The 9722-nt window shown below is 40.8% G+C and overlaps 2 protein-coding genes across 4 annotated transcripts; both read left to right on the forward strand.

Moving 5' to 3' along the window:
* The first annotated feature begins 1141 nt into the window (after positions 1-1141).
* LOC135645286 (nifU-like protein 4, mitochondrial) lies at positions 1142-5227 on the forward strand. 2 transcript variants are annotated; one of them, XM_065163528.1, is made up of 6 exons: positions 1142-1567; positions 2385-2546; positions 3730-3905; positions 4357-4442; positions 4560-4671; positions 4773-5227. In XM_065163528.1, the coding sequence occupies exons 1-6, from the start codon at positions 1351-1353 to the stop codon at positions 4860-4862; spliced, it is 843 nt and encodes a 280-aa protein (XP_065019600.1). In that variant the 5' UTR covers positions 1142-1350; the 3' UTR covers positions 4863-5227. The 2 variants fall into 2 exon arrangements, with proteins under 2 accessions (XP_065019600.1, XP_065019601.1); XM_065163529.1 differs by having other exon boundaries at positions 4904-5227.
* Positions 5228-7789: 2562 nt separating this feature from the next.
* Positions 7790-9470, forward strand: LOC135645285 (GDSL esterase/lipase At5g03610-like). 2 transcript variants are annotated; one of them, XM_065163526.1, is made up of 5 exons: positions 7790-7969; positions 8031-8246; positions 8377-8651; positions 8756-9008; positions 9082-9470. In XM_065163526.1, the coding sequence occupies exons 1-5, from the start codon at positions 7906-7908 to the stop codon at positions 9303-9305; spliced, it is 1032 nt and encodes a 343-aa protein (XP_065019598.1). In that variant the 5' UTR covers positions 7790-7905; the 3' UTR covers positions 9306-9470. The 2 variants fall into 2 exon arrangements, with proteins under 2 accessions (XP_065019598.1, XP_065019597.1); XM_065163525.1 differs by having other exon boundaries at positions 7795-7969; positions 8720-9008.
* The last annotated feature ends 252 nt before the right edge of the window (positions 9471-9722 follow it).

A 9722-nucleotide genomic window follows, 5' to 3' on the forward strand; every position in this document is an offset into this window, starting at 1 on the left:
TTAATTTTAATTCAATATTTTAATTTTAATTCACGTGAAGAGTAGCTCAATGATGAGTTCTCTTATTCTATCGATGAATAGCCCATTAGCTATGATACCAAAAGTCATAACCCGAGTTTGATAGGCTACTTAACATATCAATTTTGTTTAACCCAAACGGTTCATAAAAATATTTAAATTAAATTTAATAATAATATACTCACAAAAGATTTTTATAAATTAATTTTAATCTTTCTTTATATATAAGATTAATCAAGGTGTTTCATCATTTAAAACAGGTAGAAGTAAAAAGATAAAAAGAGTATTAGGGCGAAGGCAATCGTTAGTGACGGAGATGAAGAGGTCAAAGGAAAAAGAGAGGGGAAGCAGGTAGAAGTATCGATCGACAAAACAGAAGCTAAAGACAATTTCATCATTTAAAACATAAAAAAATAATTTTATTATTTAAGAAATAAGGAATGATATATGAAAATTCATGGATCTAATCGAAATAAAATAAAAATAAAAAGATTTTTTTAGAGGACTTACCCTTTGCCATTTATCCTTATAAATTTATGTTTTGAGATAAACTCCTATACAAATTCTGTATTAGAATTTCTAATTAATCAAGTTATTTAATATTTTACCAAAAACATATTTGCGTTGTGCTCAACCTCCGTTAGTTCATTATCATTTGTCTCCACTCAAAGCTTTAATTGACATTAATATCTTTTAGGAAGTCGTATTTTCAACTTAATCAACTAATGCTAATTGTAGTTAGCTATATTAACTTGAATTTATTTTATTTTTTATTTTTAGATTATATATATATATATATATATATATCAACGACGAAGGGAGAAAGAAAGATTACAAATGAACAAAGAATACGTTCATCTGACCCAATCGTACCTGGTGAATGATTCAAGAGAAAATTGCCACGTGTTAAATTGTGTAGTGGAGCCCAGTTTTCTTCCAATAAAATACGTCACCCGTCGATGTGGAATGAATAAACGGGTGGGGAAAAGTATTTCTATTATCTCTCTGGAGAACCCCCTCCTCTCTCTCTCTCTCTCTCTCTCTCTCTCTCTCTCGCCGTCGTTGCCGCCACGTTTCCCCTCGGCCCAAGAAAGGGCATCGGTGCCGTCTCTACCTCGGCTTACATCGATCTCCTTTCCCCCTCGGTGGCTCTCGCCCTTCGCCCGCATTCGCAGCACTTTTGGAAGCCCGCGTCGAGCGACGCGAAGGAGCGGATACACGATCTCGCCCTGCCTATTTTCTTGTTTGGAGTTCGTCAAAATTTGGGTAACAGGAGATCCCTCCCGCTTCTAGTATATTGTAGGTCTCAAGACAACCTATACGAAGCAGGGGATGAAGAGATCCGCAACGCTGGTTGCGATAACCTATCTCTTGGGTAGGACTACAAATCCTAATCCAAGTTTGATCAGGGGGAGTAGCGGATGCTATCTCTATTCTTCTCTTCGTGCAATCTCTTCTGCGTCGATCCCTCTTCCTCTTCGGAATCAATGGCCCTTTTCTCGAAATCCATCCAATTCATGGGCATCGTCACCGTGGATTCGGTTCGGAGGTCAGATTGTCTTCTGTTGTCTCTTCTGTTCTCATCTGTTCCCAAAGTTTCCGCTATTACAGCATCTTGATTGCCTTTGGCATCATTGTGCTTGTCAATAAGCTCAAAAGGTACTTTTGTTGCATGTACTTATAAGTAATTACGACAATAATGATGTTGAACATTGATTTGTTAGTGAATGGTCTCATACGACGATGATGCAAGACAGTACGAGGACATAGCACATCGAGTGCCCATACTTTTGGGTTGATTGGTATCCCTCGTGTGTATATGAGCTCTTTATTAGGCAGCTGTTAAGGCTTATTTCTCCCCCCCTAATAAGTACAAGTAGTGATATGGCAGGTCCTGAGGAACTGGCTAGCTTAATCAGGAAGGTAAATTAATTGGTCAAAACACTACTCGCAGCTTCTCCGTTTGATTAATAATCTCATATGTAGGTTTCGGGTAACTTATTTGCATCTTATCGGGAGTGAGAATGCTCATACTACTTTTAAAATTAAGTTGCATGGTTAATTGTATATGCTTCTATCTTTGAAACTTCTTTGCATGTTTTCCTTAACGATGCTTTTTCATTTTGTTATCTTTTCTTTAATCAGTTTCAGAGATCTATGACAATCAAAGTGTAAGAAACTAACATTAGCATCCATCAGGAACCTTACTATCTGATTGTAAGAGTCACCGTTGCATCTGCAACCTTAAGTCTTTAAGTTATGCTGATGTCACTTGTGTTATTGTGTGTTGTAAAATATGATGAAGCTACTGTCTCTTGCAGAAATTTGCAGAAGACTTACTTTTGCTCTGATCATTCTATGCACAGGACAGAGGAGAAGCCTGTTTATCCAAACACAGTCGACACCCAATCCATTGTCTCTCATGTTTTACCCAGGACAACCAGTAATGGAAGTTGGAAGTGCTGATTTTCCCAATGCTCGTACGGCTATGACTTCGCCACTGGCTAAATCTATATTTGAAATTGATGGTATATTTTCTTTTCTGTTTCATCTCTTGCTATTCTTAGACTTATAACAGTGAGCTTGGATGACATGTTAAATGTGTTTTTTATTCATATTGAATTGGATAATTATCCATTGATGGTATCTTTCTTTTACATCAAATCTCTAGAAACATAGTTGATTTGTTGCTCAAATAACTTAGTATACTCTATTATGTTGATAAGTTATCTGTTGGTGTTATAAATACCATTTATATATTTAGTTCATTGTTTTGTTTTGTTTTTAGAAATTGTGATTCCTCCTAATAATTTCTTGTTCCCTATATCACGTATGGTATTTGTTGTTGCTATTATTATGTCTTATGCTTATGTGTATTTTTTTCAAAATATGCATTTTACATTTCTTAAATGTGGGTTATATGGATACTGAAATCTATGTTTTTTCTAATCTAATTGCTGGGTAAGTAGTATCAATCATCTTCATATAGGTTACAGTTAGGAGAATCTTCCTACACAATCAAGTGCTTTACTTTGGCTTCGATAAGTTCTCCAGGTATGAGGATAAAACAACAATAGCACGTAGGGGTGTGGATATAATAGTTGCTGTTTGCATGCACGTCATGTCCTACTTTTATCAGTTTTCTGTGTTGACCTATTAGTATCATATTGTGTTCCATTTCCCCCTTTCCATGTCCATGCTTCATATTTAACCAGCCCCCGCTACATGATACAGCTCTCTGAAGGAAGGGTCATGCCCCTGGTCAACACTTCTCATCTCTGAGAGTGGGTTGACACCCCTGGTTAACACTTGTCATCTCTGAGAGGGGATGATCCCTTTGGTTATTGACGAGGTGAGTTTGGAATCAATCTGAGCCTGATTCAGGTCTATGGGTATAGAGATAGGTTCTGTTTTTTCAAAATTTTAATTGCTTGCAAGACAAAGCTCTGGCGCAGTGTAGCACAAACAGGGCAATTTCGTCCTAGGAATCCTAGGAAGAACAGAAGTTTTGCTTATTAAGTTGTAAGGTGTTTGTGCAAAGGGATGTTTTATGAGGTTAAGTTCCTTCGGTATATTATCCAGATATCCTTATTTCTTGCTGGATTTTTAATCCATATGCTTATCAGCATACTGCTCCTTTTCTCTGTTACAAATGACTGATTACATTGCAAATAGACATGCTGAAATTTGATTGAATTTTCATTAATCCAGGAGTCTCAAGAGTTTTCTTCGGATCAGATTTTGTCACAGTAACAAAGTCAGAAGAAGCTTTGTGGGATTTTCTGAAGCCCGAGATTTTTGCAGCAATAATGGACTTCTATTCATCTGGAAAACCACTTTTGCTCGACTCAAATGTTTCAGCTTATATGGACACAGCAATCCATGAGGTATCACTTATGCACTTTGGTTGCGGAATATTCAATTATTGCTACAGGTATCATCATATCTAAATAATATGCAAGTGACCAGAATTTGTATGCCAAGTTGGTTCCTTCTGTAATTAAAAGAATATAGTTGAGCTAGTTAGGGATCGGTTGTAATTGGAAAACAAAGATCTTGAACAAGTAAACGAATTGAATGGTGTAACATAACTAAAAGTTTGTAGGTGCAGGATGTTTAATGGTCGGCTCTCTTCTAGCATCGTAGTTTTCTCCATGAGGAGAAAAATTATTCAGCTCAGTGCAAAACTAGATGTGTTGCCTGGAATTACAGTTTAATATTGACTTTTTAATGTACTTTTATATTGTTGGTATAACTTGTTTTTTTGCATTTAGGACCTAATATAGTATCGGCATGCTGAATTTTGTGATATTCTGAGGCCAAGCATTACTTTTGTAGGACGATTCAGAAATTGTTGCAATGATCAAAGAATTACTAGAAACACGAATTCGACCTGCAGTGCAGGATGATGGTGGGGACATCGAGTATCGTGGATTTGATCCATATTTCTCTTCTTTGCTCTCATCAGACCAAAAAATAAGCTATACTCCCATGTCGATTCGGCGATACCTTGATTTTACTTAATGTTTGCTCTTCTTCAGGGATTCTGGGATGGTCACGCTAAGAATGCAAGGTGCCTGTAGCGGCTGCCCAAGCTCATCTGTGACATTGAAGTCTGGCATCGAGAATATGCTTACGCATTATGTGCCGGAGGTAATATCATGACATCCATTTGTTTCGAGTGCCACCGCATGTCCTTCAGAATTCAAGTATGCTAAAATGTTTTAGCTCTTGTACAACTTTCCATCTCATAGGACGAGGCAGTTAAGAATCTTGACGGAAACAGACGTTCCCAAATAACAGTGACATATCACTTTGTATTACTGTTAATTTCTTATACATAAAAAGTTTGTCTGGTTTATTTTTGTTCTCTTTTGATCGACAGGTCAAAGGGGTTGACCAGGAGCTAGATACGGATGAGGGTGCTTCATCAAGCGGTCAAACGCAATAAAATGTCACTGAAGAAGCCTAATCATCGAACCTCCCCCCGTAAAGAATTAGTACCTGCTGTGATTTCTCAACTCGCAACATCAGTGGAGAAATCTGGAGTTATAGACCATTTAACCTCTGTATATATGTTTTGTAAGAGAGGAAAAAGATAACCGTAATGTTCGATAGCGAAGCATGTAACTATCGAAATGAGATATATTTTTTTTTTCATTTTTATCCATGGGCACATTTCCACATAAATGTTGTCTTTTTTATGTCACTACTTTGGCTCTTCCAAGATCATGGGTAAGATGCTATTGGTAAATGCATTTATTCTGTAGCAGCTCATTGGAACTCCCGAAGGATGCAGTTGTCCCAAAGTAATGGGGATGAGGTGCGCAGCCCACCCAATGTGTGCTTCTGATGGCATCAACCATGGGAGGAGTCGGTGTAAAGTTACAGAACCTTCTTTGAAGACGCAAACCTGCACTCTAATGGCACCTCCACAGATCTCGATGATGCCACTTTTGATTGAATGCGGCAGTGGCAGCGGCAGCGGCATCTGATGTACTTCAATATCACAGCCAATGTCTCTTAACAAGCAAGTCAGTGCATCTGTTTCCACGGATGGGTGCGTTGGTGATGAAGCATGCCGGAAAGCCTTAATGTCATCTCTCTCGCTTGTCCTCACGATTCCGACATCTTTGCCACATCTTCCGACTGGGCATTATTACGATGGAAAGGGGGAGATCCCCCCCTCGGTGACGATGCAACGCAATTACCCATGGAGAAGAGATATCCCAAAATACCCCCCCAAATCACCTCACGGTTTGAGGGAAATGCGAAATATTCCCATCGGAGTCGGCTGATAAAGAAGTTGCACAATTTTGTTCCGTTTTATAGATAATAAATAATATTGAGTTAATAAGTATTTTCCGGATTTTGTTGCATATATATAATAAAAAAATTATATATTAATATTTTATTAAAAAAATTTAAAGATTAAAAAATAAAATATTATTTTCATTTGAGTTTTTAGATAAAATTTAGGATTAATTATATATTATCTCGATCGATCAATAGATTTAAAAATATATAATGAAAGTGAAACATTTAAGTTCATATACGTTAACATCGTCGTCGGTTGATTTTATTGACGGAAACACGAAAACAAAATAAAAAAAAATATTATTTAAAAAAAATAAAAATAAGAAGTATATTTAAAAAAATAAAAAAGATAAACGTTTCGAGAGAAATCGTCTTCATTTTATACAAAATCTTTTTAAAAGGAAAATTATAGAAAAAATAGTTGAACGTCCAAATCAAGGCAACATTACGTGACTGGTTGAGTGAAGCCATCAAAGGATGCTTTCTGATCGCTACTGACAACCAAAGTTCAATTAATCGGTCCACCGGTTTGATCGGCGTGTGATCATTCAATGACGGACGGACACCACTCCCTGTAGGGCACATTTGGTGGGTTAGGTTGGTGGTTGTTTTCACGGTTACAATCGCTTTGAAGGTTTTCTCTGTAGAGCCTTCTTCTTCGAGTGTAATCACTTCACTGCTTGTTTGTCATGTCATCATATGCATGCGTGCATGCATGCATGCCCCAAGTTTCAATCATTGTTACTAATATTATTGAAAAGAATATAAATATTTAACTATATATATATATTTGATGTCATATTATTGCAAGATCAAACTATCACTATTAGCCTACATAGATAGTTATCAAAAATCTCATGTGTTGATGAACAGATATGCCGTGGCTGATGAGTCAGCACGGCTCGACTTGAACCTAAAATATATCTTATCAGAAAACACACTGTCTCACAAGTATATTACCAAATTATCTAAATTTTTTATTAAATTTTAACTTAAATATAAAAATTTATTCCCGACTAAGATTTCGTATCGTCGTCAAACTAACTTAACTTATGATTGAGTTAGGCTTCTACTTATATGTTGTGGGAAACAACTTTGAGTAGTGGCCTCGGGGCCGACGCGGCTCGGTTCGGGTCCGGACGACGGGGATCTCCCTGAGGCGCTCCTCGAGCCCGTTGAGGCGGTCGGGTGCGGTGTCCGATCGGGATGGTGTAGCCGTCTCCTCCGAGCAGGAACTCCTCGCCTACGCGTCCAGATGGGACCTTCGGCTTCGCACCTACACAAAGGTCGAGCCGAGGCTCTCGGCCCGACCCCTCCGATGATCAAGTTAGCTGATGTGGAGGGGGTTTCAAATGAAGAAGGGTTTTTGTGTGTCTGTCCCCCCTCTTTCTAATGAACGAGAGGGTATTTATAGGGAAGCATACTGCTTCCTGAGCTGCCCGCTTGTAGGGGGCAGGCTGGTAGCGTCTGACTTTGTGTTGGCGTGACGTGAAGAATTGAGCTTTGGCAGGATGTTAATGCGCCTCGGTCGACGTTCCGATCTGTATTGATCAAGTGCTGTTGCGTGAGGCGTCATATGACGTCAGCCGAGTTTATCATAATTACTATCCTCATCATTATATTAATTCCACCTCCAACAATCAGAATCTACTTAAGAATAAACTTATGATAGATAGCCCACAGCTGACGTGTCCCCGGAAGTCGACATGGACGACGAACTCAGCAAGGAGGTCTCCATCAGCTTGCCGTGTTCCGGGAAGTCGACATGGACGGGCTCGGCAACGAAGACCGAGGCCGAAGGAAAGCATACATTGTATGACGATGACAATGTGAACACAGTTAATGCCGAGATACCATTAATTTACTGATGCCGCCCCCAATCAACATTCCATTGTCGATCGATGTATACTACGCCGATATAATAATACTCTCATGTCTTCGATCTTTATTTCCTTGGAAGCAAACAAGATTCCAAATCCAGTCGTATCCCTATAAATTCTCCTCTACAGTGTCGATACATTAATCTCAGCAGCTCCATCTCTCTCTCTCTCTCTCTCTCTGTCTTCTACCATGGCGAAGGCCAACCGATACCTCGCCCTTCTCTATGTCTTCTCTTTAGTGTTCCTCGTGATGGGTAAGACCGTCATCTCCTTCACCGAGCCCTTTTTCCATGTCCTGACTGATTCATGTTTCAGGGACTCGGATTGCTGGTTCTGCTCACGGCAAGCAGAGACCAGAGCATCACTATGTCAATAAGCTGTTTGTCTTCGGCGACTCCTACGTCGACACCGGCAACCTGGGGAGGTTGCTGGGGAGGCTCGCGCGTTCATGGTTCGATCCTTATGGCATGACCTTCCCTAGGAAGCCCACCGGCCGCTTCTCCGATGGCAGAGTCCTCACCGACTACGTTGGTCTGTCAATTCCTCTCTCTCTCTCTCTCTCTCTCTCTCTCTCTCGCTTTATGACATGATTCCTTGACTCTGTTAGACCGCAAGCATATCTAAGAACTGCAGTAAAAGCTGTGTCTACATGGTGTGGCAGCCTCGTTTTTGCGGATCAGATCTCCCATTCCTTACAGGATCAGAAAGTTCGGCCAGAAGCTGCTGCCGTACGGCATGAACTTCGCCGTCGCCGGTTCCGGGATCTTCGACACCGGCAACTTCCAGAGCAACCTAACAGTTCAGATAGACAAGTTCCAGGCTCAGATCGACGATGGCGTCTTCTCAAGACACGACCTCAAGTCTTCCGCTGCGCTGATTGCTGTCTCCGGGAACGATTACCAATTCCTTTCCGAGCTCGATCCGGACTACTTGCACGTGAGTGTCGATTAACATGAACGAAGACGCAGTTCACGGGCTGATGGAGTTCTTCCCTCTGCTTGCAGCACCTCCGTGGATTCATGCACCGTTTGTTCGCGCAGCTCAAGGTAGATCTGAAACGCCTCAGTCACATCGGGGTGCCGAAGGTCATCGTCACCAACCTGCACCCGATCGGATGCATTCCGTCCTACACCAGGCCGACCAATTACACGGCCTGCTACTCGAACGTGTCATCCGCGGTCGCAGAGCACAACCGCAGGGTCGATGAGCTGATGCAGGAGTTGGGTGGAGGCAGTGACACCACCTTCCTCTCTCTCGACGTCAACACAGCCTTCTTGAACGTGCTCCATCGAGGTCTGCAGCTCCGCAATCTCGCACGAATTCAGTGGCTTTCTTCTGCTGATCTTTTCTTTCTTCCACGTTGCAGCGAAGGGAGCAAAGGAGATCAAGCACCCGTTGGCGCCATGTTGTGTGAGTAGATCCAACACGACGGAGTGTGGAGAGATCGACGCCGAGGGGAACAGGTTGTACGGGGTGTGTCGCCGCCCGGAGGAACACTTCTACTGGGACTCGGTGCACCCGACTCAGGCCGGGTGGGCTGCTGCCTTCGAGTTCCTCCGGCCCTCGCTCCGCGAGTTCCTCCAACTCTGACCTGCTTGAGATATCTCGAGTTACAGATATCATCAGATCCCTCATCTTCCATTTCTCTCCTCTTGTCGGGGTGATACAGCTCGATCATGGCGGCCAGTTTTTTCTCAACGAAGACAAAAGTCAAAATAGTATTTGGCATATATAATAAGACAGATAAACACTCATCAGGGAATAAAAAAGGCATGCATTCCTGTAAACCTTAAACACATAGTGAAAGGCTTTTACAGCAGCATAAACCCGACTCATCATACATTAGTTAATTGTTAGTCACAAAATGTAAATGTTTTCACTCTATTGAAACAGTCAATGATTACTGAATCAATTAGCAAAAAGGGGAATACAAGAGTTTTTTTTTACATAATGAAACCCTGACAACTAAGTCGATTGGCAAAAGGCACAAACTACAATATCAGAATC

This window comes from Musa acuminata, chromosome BXJ3-8, assembly GCF_036884655.1.
Source record: "Musa acuminata AAA Group cultivar baxijiao chromosome BXJ3-8, Cavendish_Baxijiao_AAA, whole genome shotgun sequence".
Classification (NCBI taxonomy): Eukaryota; Viridiplantae; Streptophyta; class Magnoliopsida; order Zingiberales; family Musaceae; genus Musa; species Musa acuminata.

Coding starts and splice junctions, on each gene's coding strand:
- LOC135645286 (XM_065163528.1), top strand. CDS start 1,351: ATGAAGAGATCCGCAACGCTGGTTGCGATAACCTATCTCTTGGGTAGG. Junction 1,568..2,384: donor ACCGTGGATTCGGTTCGGAG/GTCAGATTGTCT, acceptor TTCTATGCACAG/GACAGAGGAGAAGCCTGTTT. Junction 4,672..4,772: donor TTACGCATTATGTGCCGGAG/GTAATATCATGA, acceptor TCCATCTCATAG/GACGAGGCAGTTAAGAATCT.
- LOC135645285 (XM_065163525.1), top strand. CDS start 7,906: ATGGCGAAGGCCAACCGATACCTCGCCCTTCTCTATGTCTTCTCTTTA. Junction 7,970..8,030: donor TTTAGTGTTCCTCGTGATGG/GTAAGACCGTCA, acceptor TTCATGTTTCAG/GGACTCGGATTGCTGGTTCT. Junction 8,247..8,376: donor AGTCCTCACCGACTACGTTG/GTCTGTCAATTC, acceptor ATGGTGTGGCAG/CCTCGTTTTTGCGGATCAGA.